The sequence below is a fragment of the Phyllobates terribilis genome, unplaced genomic scaffold (genome assembly GCF_046119375.1).
Source record: "Phyllobates terribilis strain yellow unplaced genomic scaffold, ASM4611937v1 Scaffold_1__5_contigs__length_1240528914, whole genome shotgun sequence".
NCBI lineage: Eukaryota > Metazoa > Chordata > Amphibia > Anura > Dendrobatidae > Phyllobates > Phyllobates terribilis.
In genome coordinates, this window is record NW_027362761.1 from 171,890,859 (window position 1) to 171,903,764 (window position 12,906).

The 12,906-nt window shown below is 42.3% G+C and overlaps 1 protein-coding gene across 2 annotated transcripts in view; it reads right to left on the reverse strand.

Annotated features, from left to right (window-relative positions):
• Nucleotides 1–12,906, reverse strand: part of DOCK8 (dedicator of cytokinesis 8) — a 271,022-nt gene that overhangs the window by 72,634 nt on the left and 185,482 nt on the right. For both annotated transcript variants that reach the window (XM_073669505.1, XM_073669522.1), the window contains 4 exons: nt 11,286–11,381; nt 8,986–9,220; nt 5,573–5,737; nt 4,972–5,132 (listed from right to left, as the gene is read on the reverse strand). In XM_073669505.1, the coding sequence (XP_073525606.1) occupies nt 4,972–5,132; nt 5,573–5,737; nt 8,986–9,220; nt 11,286–11,381 (657 nt within the window). The remainder of the gene's footprint in view (nt 1–4,971; nt 5,133–5,572; nt 5,738–8,985; nt 9,221–11,285; nt 11,382–12,906) is intronic.

Consider the following 12,906-nt stretch of genomic DNA (forward strand, 5'->3'; position numbering starts at 1 on the left):
CATCTAGGGAAGTAGTGAGTATTTTTTAATTTTTAAATTTATACCATTGGGCAGTGAAAAAAGCATAATTATATTTTTACCACAAAAAAATGTTTTACCCTCAGATTTTACATTTTCACACAGGACAATATGTAAAAATGGTGCCGAAATGTGTCACACAATTTCTTCTAAAAGTGCCAATACCCCATATGTGGCTGTATCGTACCGCTCAGCCATACGGCGAGACCTGGGGGGGACGGAGTGCTATTTGACAATTGGAGAACAAATTATTGTAGAATAGGCATTTGGATTTGGGAGCACAAAATTTTTTGAATTTCTTTTGGGGGGCAAGGGCCATTTCGCTTTTCCAGAGCCTTTCTGCTACCAGTAACTTGGAAGTCCCTTATATTTTTAACAGATGACGGACCTGAGTGGGGACTAGCTTTTTTTGAGGACTGAGTTGAAGCTTTTATTGGGAACATTTTACGTAACATTTATCCGGCGCTCTAGGCTGAGCACTTACATCGGGGTTTCCATCTAAATTTCCAAGTGATGTAATTCAGATGAAACCCCTGCGAGATCCATTCACTGTAATGAGGCAGCAGAGTTACTCTGGACTCCGTCTGGCCTCTGTTTAGCGGTGTCCTTTTTTTCAGAAGTGCACAAAACTGTGGCCAACCGCACTTTTATGCACGCCTAAAACAAATGACACCGTGGGATCACAGGCCAGACGGCATCCACAGTGGCCTATATCTGCCTCATTACAGGGAATCTTCCGTCATGGGTTCCGGCTGAATCACATATTTCAGAGATTTACATGGAAACTCTGGCGTAAGTGCTCAGCGCAGAGCGCAGGATAAATGTGTGCCGAGCCATACTGCGATCTTTGGGAGACATAATAAACAAATCAGTAGCAGGTGAAGAATTGGTTTTATTTATTTTTTACGCCGTTCCTAGTGTGATATAACTGATTAGATTACTTTATTCTTCGGGTCGGTGCGATTACAGAGATACCAGATTTATATCGGGTTTTTATGACTGACAGCTGTCACACACTAAGAGACGCTTTTTTTTTGCAAAATCTAGTTTTTGCATCGCCATATTTTGAGAGCTATAATTTTTCCATATTTCGGCCGACAGAGTCATGTGATGGCTTGTTTTTTGCGGGACTAGTTGACATTTTTATTGGTACCATTTGTGGGTACGTGACATTTTTTGATCGCTTTCTATTCCGTTTTTTTGGGAGGTAAAATTAACAAAAACCAACAATTCAGGAATTGTTTTTTGAGGGTTTTTTTATGCCGTTCTGCGTGTGGTAAAAGTGATCAGGCAGCGTTATTCTTCGGGTCAGTACATTTACAGCGATACTACACTTACTGTATATTTTTTTATGTTTTGGCGCTTTTACACAATAAAACAATTTTATAGAAAAAATATTTTTTTTTGCATTGCTTTATTCTGAGAGGTATAACTTTTTTATTTTTTGGCTGATGGAGCTGTATAGCGGCTTGATTTTTGCGGAACAAAATGACGTTTTCAGCGGTACCATTTCTATTTCCATTTTGCTTTTTGATCGCATTTTTTTCCACTTTTTGTTTGGCGATATGAGGAAAAAGCATAGTTTTTTGCTCCGTTTTTTATTTATTTTTATTACGGTGTACACATAAGGAGTTAATTAGTGTGACAGTTTTATAGCTCGGGTTGTTTCGGACGCGGCAATACCAAATATGTGTACTTTTTTTATTTTTGCATAACTATATGGATTTATTGGTTTAATATTTTATTTATTTATTTTTATTTATTTTGTATTTTTTTTTAACAGTTTCAAAACATTTTTTTTTACTTTTTTTTACATTTTTACTTAGTCCCTGTATGGGACATTAATTTTTATTTTTCTGATCCCTGATCTCATGTAATGTAATAGACATATATTACATTATATGAGATCTTCACTGACTGTTTCACAGTCTCTTGTCTGGCATCAGCTACAGGCTGAAGCCAGACAGGAAGGACACCATATATGGCAGAGCTGGAGGCGGTCATGTGACCTCCAGCTGCCATAGCAACGCCAGGTCCTGAAAGCAATCAAGGGGTCGTCAGAGAGGTAAGTGGACGACCCCCTCTCCTCCTGCTGTCTCCTATATGCCGCGATCACTATAGATCGCAGCATATAGAAGACAGCAAAGGGTTAACATCACTGGGACCTGATCTAATCAGGTCCCGATGATGTTCCCTGTCAGAGCTAACGCTCTGCACCGCTCTCACAGCGCTTGCAGGACCCAGGGGGTCCTGAGCACTGCGAGACCACCCACCGTTTTTAAACGTCCGCGCTGCACAGAGCCCTGGCAGCGCGGACGTTTATCTACAGTGGGCGGTCGGGAAGCGGTTAAGGGAGACTTCAGGCAATGCTCCCTGAGAAATATTGTTATGCACGTAGTTGTGGAACCACTATACCATGGTGAAGGGAGAGCATGGAGGGGCGTAACTAAGTGACCACCTGGTTCTTCACTAGAGCCCCAGATGGGGTGGTTAGACACAGGTGGACGCCAGGTGCTACTCCAGGACAGACCCCAGAGCCGCGGCAGCTAACCCCTAAAGGGGCAAAGAAGAAGAATCGGTCAGGAACTGGATAACAGGGGGAAAAGCAGCTGGTAGGCAGAACAGGTACCGGATCAGGAACGGACAGGATAAATTCAGGAACACAGGACTGATTCAGGTACAGGATCACAGGTACAGGTTCAGACTGGACTGTTGAGGGTAGCGGTATAGGTGCGGACAAGATGGATCAGACTCTGGACTTGGTAAAGGCAGCACGGGCTCAGTAAGAGGTTACAGCAGGGCAGACAGGAACCAGTTCAGACACGACGGACAGGAGCAGGTTCAGACAGGGCAGACAGAACGGACAGGCTTATGTTCAGGGGGCACCAGTACAGGGACCTTACAACTTGGTAGCAGGAAACACACTGAATACTAAAGTTGCTAAGGCACCTCCCAATAGGGGAGAGTGCTTAAATATTAGACATCTCCAAGCTATTGGCTGGGGATGTTTTCAGAAGTGTGCTACCCCTTTAGGTGGCAGGGAATGCGCACGCCCTAAGCGCGCTCCCCGGAGAAATGCGTGCCGTGTGCAGATCCTGGGAGGAAACAGACGCCGAGGGAGAACGGACGGATAAGTGAACAAGCTGGCATCCCTGCTGGGAGGAGGAAGGGGACACGTGCAGGGGCGCTGGCACTGTTCTAACAAATATATGGAATCATTTTTTCTGAAGAGCCCTTTCTGAATGGTGTAGAATATGTGCAATTCCACTTCATTCATGGTCTATGTGGCTGACTGGATAGCGGAGCACAGCGCTATAAACTCTTTAAGTACTAAATCCGAACATCATATCCAACTAGATTTCTACCATATGCTGATCTGTCCACATGTATAGAATATCTGATTAGCTCTGGCACATATATTAGAAAGATTGAAACTGGCTTTGCATGTAAATTACAATTTCTACAGTTTTCAGCCTTGTAGAGAAGACTCGGCTAAAGACATATCCACACAAAGCTATCTCTGGTTATCCCTAAAAGGCCTTATTTAAAAACCAGAAAGGATCATTCTAAAACAAAAGAAAAGTGTTATTTATCACTCCAATCCCATGCCAATTCCGCGTCGCCATTTCCATGGTCTACACAGTAAATGGATGTGAAGATGCCCAGTCCATCAGTCACCTGACCCTGCAGTCAACCCGTGACCTCAGTGGTGAGATGACTGAATGGACAGAACATCATCACTTCCAGTCCATGTCTGAGAGCAGTAACGCGGTGTGGCTGTAAAAAACCAACAGGCCTAATCTTTCTGTCCCCTAAAAGCAGATACATATACATGAGACTGCTAGCAAAACCTGCCATATTCAACAAATGTAGCCAACTTATCATGTGACCAAATTTACTGCATGATATGTCCTCCCCACAGATATATATCTTAGTCCACGCTCACACTATCAGTATTTATAAGCCAAAATGAGGAGTGGAACAATCAGAGGAAAAGTATAATAGAAACACGTCACCACTTCTGTATTTATCACCCACTCCTGGTTTTGGCTTACAAATACTGATGTAAAATACTGACCAAATACTGAACGTGTGAACATGGCCTCAGTCTCCTACATGGATACATAAGCTAACAGCCCAAATGGGTTCAGAAATTGAAAGGCTTATTGTGTCTCTGGAAGATATCTACATATATAAGCCTTTACAGCCCAGTCAGGGCTAAGCAACACTATTTCATAGCCATCTATGGCGTAGGCTTGATAGATCAGCAATAGTGTTTGAACATACATCAGGGATTTTTTCTTACTGCCCCCTCTTTAGAGTAGTCTCAATTTCATAAATGGGTATAATTGCAAAGTGCTTATAAAAACGAGCAACTTTGAAATTTACCCCTTAGTAAAAATCCAAACTGTCCTCAAAAAGAAGAGATTTTTATTTTATAGTGTGCAGCTTGTTACCTAGGTTACCAGCCACCATATAGTCCTAGACTGGCCGATCACCTAGGTAAGGAGCGTGTGTCACAAGCAGGTTTGATGCTTTCGAAGCTGTTCGCACCGCTCTGAAGATGGCCGGATCGCTGGATCCTATCAGCCTCAGCACCCCTGTGCTTCTTCCATGCTGCAAACAGGTCAGAACAACAGTGTGACCATGCCACTGGTCTGATACGCTAATCTTCAGGAGCGCACCGCCCCCGGGAAAGCAGAAAGCTGGGGGTCAGGAGTAGTGAACTCCTGAAGATACAACTTGAGAAAACCCTATTAGGGGGGCTCCTGCATTTTATGCAGTTTCCTAATATATTCTCCGCATCCACCTGCATAGTAAGTACGCTGAACAGAGCGAAGATATATATTGCAGTTCCTGAATATCAAGATTATCTCTACACAGAAATTTTATTCTAGGGAAGTCATGCTGATAAACTGGCATAGTGATGATTTTACGACATGCCCGTCTCACCTTAGAGGACATGATATTTTTTACTTCGTCGTCTGCATTCTGCATCCCTGCAATATCTGGATTACTCGAGCTCATTGTCCTTGACTGGGCCAGTTTAGGGCCAACAGTGGTAGCAGAGGTGCGGCCAACCGTGTTGTAACGTATGTCCGGCAGATTTCCACCTGCAGAATAAAGACGCCACAAAATGTACAAAAAGGTTGTGGTTAACCTCAAGGAAAGATATATAGAAAAATATAGACAGACAGACAGACAGATATGGGATTGATAGACTGCACTGTCACCTGACTGACATCAGTGGTTTAGAAATGACTGGATTATTGGATAACAGACTAATGTGCATATAATAAAGTCTAGAACTGCAATAATGACTTTCCACCTTGTCCTCCAGTACTGAGCGTGTATTCTCACACTGTACTATTTGCCTAGTCTATTCTTTGTGCCTTGCACATGACTACGATTTGGAGTACTATTAGCATTTGTCATAAAAAAAATCAGTGTAATCATCCAGACACACAGACAGTTTTGGAAAATGAGGTGCTAGCTAATAATCAGCAGAACAATAAGAAAACTGACATTAGAGGATGCGGTGTGGACACAGTACCTGTTATATACATGTCCTTTTGAACATCTGGAAGACGGAATATGTAATGCACATACGATGCCAGTAAGCAATTTCTTCCATGCTGGTCCTTGCTGAGGTCTTTACTATTATGAAGGCTGCTCACTATGGAAACCACTGATTCAAAGGTGAATTGGGAAAAGGTGGCTGCAAAAAGAGAATACAGTTATTTTATAAAAAGAACAGTACTGCCATCGGCTGGCAGAAGAACAAATGCATTTTGATGTTCATACAGCAGCTATAGAGAAATTTTTAGAGGACTTTTTGGAAAAAAAGTGGTATTTTTGATAATTTCAGTGACCACATCTATAATATTTTAATTAACATCTATAACTACAATACAAGCTCTTAGCTTTAAAAAGTAAAAAATACTGTTCAGAAAAAATGATATTTGTAAAATCCAGTGATACTTTAGCAATGTGGGCTATGGTTTAAAGAGAATCGTCAGCAGCATTACATCCTCCCCACAAACTATTTATATGAGCTGGTAGCTTTTTAAAAGACAACTCCAGCAATACCTTTACATGCCCTGAATGTTCCTCCATTATTGAGAAATCAGCATTTGAATTGATATGCAAATGAGGCTAATCTAGTATGTTAGATCTGAAGCCTCTGTCACTCCAGCTCTATTCTCCACCCAGCGCCACCTCCTCCTGCCTGATTGACAGCCTCTATGCTGTATGATGTCAGCCAAAGGAGTCATCAGTCAAGCAGGAGTAGGCGGCGCTGGGCGGGGAATACAGCTAAAGTGACAGAGGCTTCAGATCTACCAGAGCTCTTCAGCCTCATTAGCATAACAATTCAAACGCTGATTTCTCAGTAACAGAGGAACACACTGGACATGTAAAGGGATTGCAGGACTTGTTTTTGAAACTTAGAGATTCCCTTTAAAGTGTAGATTTCCATTGCTTCATAGTAATTCCTGAACATCCCAAACAAGTCAGCCGATTTGGCATGAGAAAAAAACAAAACACAGCATTGTGCGAGTGGCACCGCAAATCAAGTCTATGGGTGCGTGTAAAACATCAGACTGCACTGAGAAAACTGTCACTCACTGAATAGGACCACCCATTGGACTCATATGTACTGTATATAAACACCAGGGATTTGAATGAATAGAATGTGAGGTTTACTGAAACTTCTCACTCAAAAATGTACATCAATCTGATCAGCTCCTCCTGTTCTATACCATACTGTCTGCAAATCAGATACCATTTTCAACATGACAAACTCCCTTTAATAATTGAATTCTGTTTTTTCATTCAGTTTCCCAGCCCCTAGCCATACAACCCGCCTTTACTAACTTTTATGAAAGAAAGGGTCATTCTAAAGACCTCAATGAATTTGAGTGTAAAGGCCCCGTCACACTTAGCGATGCTGCAACGATCCCGACAACGATACGACCTGTCAGGGATCGTTGCTGCGTCGCTATGTGGTCGCTGGTGAGCTGTCAAACAGGCAGGCTCACCAACGATCAGGGGAGCAGCGACATCGTGGAAAGAATCTTTCCACGATGTCCTGCTCCTGGTTACGAGCCTGCTGAAGCAGGAGCAGGCTGGTAACTATGGTAAACATCGGGTTACTAGGGGCACACGCGCTCCTAGTAACCCGTTGTTTATCATGGTTACCACTCTGCTACAGTAAGCGGGAGGTTACCGCTCACTTTAGCAGGCTCGTAACCATGATAAACAATGGGTTACTAGGTGCGCGTGTGCCCCTAGTAACCCGATGTTTACCATAGTTATCAGCCTGATCGCTGCTCCCGCTGGTCACACACAGCGATGTGTGCTGACCAGCGGGAGAGCAATGACCAAAAAATGGTCCAGGACACTTTGCAGCGATCAGCGACCTCACAGCAGGGGCCTGATCGTTGCAAAGTGTCACACATAGCGACATCGCTGGTGAGGTCGCTGTTGCGTCACCAAAACCGTGACACAGCAGCGATCTCGCTAGCGATCTCGCTATGTGAGACAGGGGCTTAACACTGTAATAGGACCAATAGGTGTAACAAGTCCTTACATGTCAAGTCATTCCACCATCAACTGTGTTTTTAAGAGCCAAAGCAACTACGAAGTGATAGACCAGGTAAAGATACAGTGTGGGGTCACGGAGTGCTAAGGTGCCCAGTGTGTAAAAGTCATCACCGCTCTTTTGATTCAATAAATGCCGAGTTCAAAACGTCCTGTGTCATTAACATCAGCTCAAAAACGTATGCCGGGATATTCATGGTACGGAGAAGCTCAACGCAAGCTTTGCATCACCAAGCACAATGCGTCGGAAGTAGTGGTGTAAAGCTTGCCACCAATGAAATCTGCAGTAGTTAAAATAATTCTATGGAGTGACAAATCATGGCAGTTTGATGGATGAGTCTGGGTATATCAGGAAAACGTTACCTCCCTGACTGCTCTGTACCAACTGTAAAGTTTGGTGGAGGAGGGATAATGTTATTAAGTTGTCCTTCAGAGGTTGGCTCAGCCCCTTAGTTCCAATGAAAGGAAATCTTAATGCTTCAGCATGCCAAGACATTTTGAACAATTTTAAGTTTACAACTTTGTGGGAACAGTTTGGGGAATGTCCTTCTCTGTTCCATCATGACTATGCGACGGTTCACAAAACAAGGTCCATAGAGGCATGGTTGGGTAACTTTGGTGTAGAAGAACTTGACTGGCTGCATTGAGTCCTCACATAAGCCCCCGTTAACATTTTTTGTCCATATAGCGTTTCCTCCCACACTCCAAAGACATACGGATAGGGAATCTAGATTGTGAGCCCCAATGGAGACAGTGACGGTAATGTCTGTAAAGTGCTGTGGAATATGTTAGCGCTATATAAAAATAAAGATTATTATTATTATTATGTGTTTTGCAGTATTTCAAAATCCCTATAATCTGTTCACAATAGTTAAGGGGTCTCTAGCTATGAGCTGCTGGACAGAAAAATATTATATGTAAATTTAATATTCTGTATTCACATGTTAATAACTACAAGCTGCTGGACAGAAAAATATTATATGTTAATGTAATATTCTGTATTCACATGATAATAATAAAAAAGTAAGCCATAAAAGGATAATTCTGCAGCTGCTAATCTACTTATTGTTTTTACCCCAAAACCTTTTTAAACTGATCAATAATTGAAAAAGACAAAAAAAGGTAATATAACATTATTACAAACATACTAGCTGGTGCATTGGCTTACAATCATATGTTTGGACACATCTGAACTATGTGGACAATCCAACTTCTGGCAGCCAGAGAATTAGGACTGGTGGAGGGCTAGGTTTAGTCTCACAGGGGGTTGGTCCAGTTGGGATAAACACTTTAATTCCCAGTACTCACAACCACTGACCTCCATGAGGGTATTTCCTAACAATAAAGTAGTATGTATGATCTTACCAGTCTGCCCTCCAATCACCATCGGCTGTACAGTAAGATTAAACAGTTTGTCCAAAACAAGATGGAGGAAAAGCACCAAGGGATCCAGTCTGGAGGAGCTTAGCTGAATTATGCTCAGTTTAAGTTCATGTTCCAAGGAGTTTTCTGTGATCTTTTGATCCAAGACTCGAATTGGGAAAGTCACAGGACCTTCCAGTGCATGGCAGAGAGTGAGGAATTTCTCCAAGTGGCTGTCCTGACAACACAAATATGGTATTTAGAAGGTCCTTCAAAAGCCATGGGTACTACCATGTTATCATGAGGTTGTCTACCTGTACAGTCATGGCCAAAAGTATTGAGAATGAGACAAATAGTAATTTTTCCAAAGTTTACTGCTTCATTTTTTGTAATGGCAATTTGCATATACTCCTGAATGTAAAAGAGTGATCAGCTTAACAGCAATTACTGTACTTGCAAAGTCAATATTTGCCCAGAAAATGAACTTTAACCCCCAAAACACATTTCAACATCATTGCAGTCCTGCCTTAAAAGGAGCAGCTAACATCGTTTTAGTGATTGATCCATTAACACAGGTGTGGGTGTTGATGAGGACAGGGCTGGCGATCAATCAGTCATGATTAAGTAAGAATGACATCACTGGACACTTTAAAAGGAGGCTGGTTCTTGGTATCATTGTTTCTCTTCAGTTAACCATGGTTATCTCTAAAGAAACACGTGCAGCCATCATTGCACTGCACAAAAATGGCCTAACAGGGAAGAGTATCGCAGCTACAAAGATTGCACATCAGTCAACAATCTATCGCATCATCAAGAACTTCAAGGAGAGAGCTTCCATTGTTGTCAAAAAGGCTCCAGGGCGCCCAAGAAAGACCAGCAAGCGCCAGGACCGTATCTTAAAACTGTTTCAGCTGCGGGATCGGACTACCAGCAGTGCCTAGCTTGCTCAGGAATGGCAGCAGGCTGGTGTGAGTGCTTCTGCACGCACTGTGAGGCGGAGACTCTTTGAGCAAGGGCTGGTTTCAAGGAGGGCAGCAAAGAAGCCACTTCTCTCCAGAAAAAACATCAGGGACCGACTGATATTCTGCAAAAGGTACAGGGAGTGGACTGCTGAGGACTGGGGCAAAGTCATTTTCTCTGATGAATCCCCTTTTCGATTGTTTGGGACATCTGGAAAACAGCTTATTCGGAGAAGAAGAGGTGAGCGCTACCACCAGTCTTGTCTCATGCCAACTGTAAAGCATCCTGAAACCATTCATGTGTGGGGTTGCTTCTCAGCCAAGGGAATCGGCTCACTCACAGTCTTGCCTAAAAACACAGCCATGAATAAAGAATGGTACCAGAATGTCCTCCAAGAGCAACTTCTCCCAACCGTCCAAGAGCAGTTTGGCGCCCAACAATGCCTTTTCCAGCATGATGGAGCACCTTGCCATAAAGCAAAGGTGATAACTAAATGGCTCATGGAACAAAACATAGAGATTTTGGGTCCATGGCCTGGAAACTCCCCAGATCTTAATCCCATTGAGAACTTGTGGTCAGTCATCAAGAGACGGGTGGACAAACAAAAACCAACAAATTCTGGCAAAATGCAAGCATTGATTATGCAAGAATGGACTGCTATCAGTCAGGATTTGGTCCAAAAGTTGATTGAGAGCATGCCAGGGAGAATTACAGAGGTCTTGAAGAAGAAGGGGCAACACTGCAAATATTGACTTGCTGCATTAACTCATTCTAACTGTCAATATAACCTATTGGTACTCATAATATGATTGCAATTATATTTCTGTATGTGATATAAACATCAGACAAACACTAATAAAAACCAGAGGCCAGCAGATCATGTGAAAATATAATTTTGGTGTCATTCTCAAAACTTTTGGCCATGACTGTACACATTCTAAATATGATGGGAAATAGGACAAAATGACTAGATAATTGCCTTCAGCCTGTCATGCGGCTCTCCTCATTTGACAGGTGCATATAACATAGATTTGAACAATATATGCATTTATTCAGTTATGATGTCTATAACAAGGATGAAACTTATAGTTTTTTTACAAACAAGGGCAAAGTACCGAGGCAGAGAGGTCCATACTTGTGTACAACCACATAGGGTGCAGCAGAAGCAAAATTTGGATCATATGGACGTGGCACACAAAGCAGCATGTATTAATAAGATGAACGCAAGAACACAAGGTCCCTTATCTCTACAGATTAATCTTAATGAAATCAGCAACTACAAAACTTTAATTGTCCTTTCATAAATCATTTTCTCCAGAGTTCATATTACAAAGGCATAATACCTGGGCATGCACTGAAGATACGGCCTGAAGTTCCACGTTAAACACCCCCTTGTGTCCTTCCACCCATTTAATAGGTATCGGTTGAGCTGGTAATTTCTGTAAATGATGTAAACAATGTAAACGCACATGAATTACAGTAATCAAATATTAATTATCAGTTATTGTGGAGCTGATGACTAAGGGTTCATCTACACGGTGCGGTGTACAGTGCTAAAGTGTACAGATTGGTAACATGCTTGCCACTCGGTGGTCTTTAATTGCCTATTTACACAGTCTGACCCGGTTTTAGATGCACAATGGACGATCTGTAATAGATCATTCAGTGCACATAGGTTGCCATTGGTCTTGGCAGCATAGGTTTTGTTATACAGGATGCTATGCTGCTATGAAGAACGATCTTTGGCACAAAAGATTATTTCACCTGAAGAACAAGTGTTTTGCTCATTCCGTCGGGTGATCGGAAGTCTGTTTAGACTGCACGATTATCAGGAAACGGGAAATTTTAGGAACGCTTGTTCATGAGAGTCGTGCACCGTAAAACGGCCTTAAAAGGGTATTCCCATCTCCAAGATCCTATCCTAATATGTAGTAGGTGTAATAATGATAATATTAGTAAATTGCTCCAATTAGAAATGTAGTATAGTTCTACTGATAAGCTATGTCGCTTACCCCATGTACAGAGCATAGTAGTACCTTAAATATCTATAGTTACGACCACTAACATCTGTCACTGTATGAGTGGTCGTAATCATGGATACCTAAGCTACTGCCATGCCCTGCACATGGGGTGACATAGCAAATCAGAAGAACTACACTACATTTCTAATTGGAGGTATTTGCTAATATTATTATCATTATTACACCTACTACATATCGGGATAGGATCTTGGAGATGGGAATACCCCTTTAACTTTATTAAAAGGATTTTCAGACAATTTAGCAGCATATTGAATAACATGGTCTCTTACATTCACTTACAAAACATTCCTGTACTGTACTTATCTTCTAATGGACATTGCTACACCTCAAAAAAACAAGGCTTTGTTGGAGTAAAAATTTTGTCATAATTAAGGCAAAAAAAATATATGTTTTCAGTTTAAGGCCATGTGCCCATGTAGCGTTTTTGCGGCATTTTTACGCCAGCGAAAACGCTTGTAAAACCGTCTGCCATGCAAAGCAATGTGAATTCGGATGTGCTGTGCACATGATGCACTAATTCGCGCGCCAAATTCGCATTGCGTTGCAAAACGCAGCATGACCATTTCTAACGCGATTACACTGCAAATTCGCGGCCATTGAGGAACATTGAAACGCAGCAAACCCGCAGGTATATGTGGATTTGCTGCGTTTCAATTAAATTCATTGGGCGCGAATTTGCAGCGTAATCGTGGTGCATGTGGTACCCGGGATGAAGAGGAGACTACAACTCTTCATCCCGCCTACCAAGCAGTGAAAAAAAGAAATAAAAAAGTTAAAAATAAACAAAACCTGTATATTCACCTCTCTGGCAGCCCTCGGTCTGCTCCTGGCCACGTCCTCTCTCCTTGCCGTCCCGCGGTGTACTGTCAGGACCTGCGGTGACGTCATTTAGTCACCTGATGGTCACACGACCACTGACGTA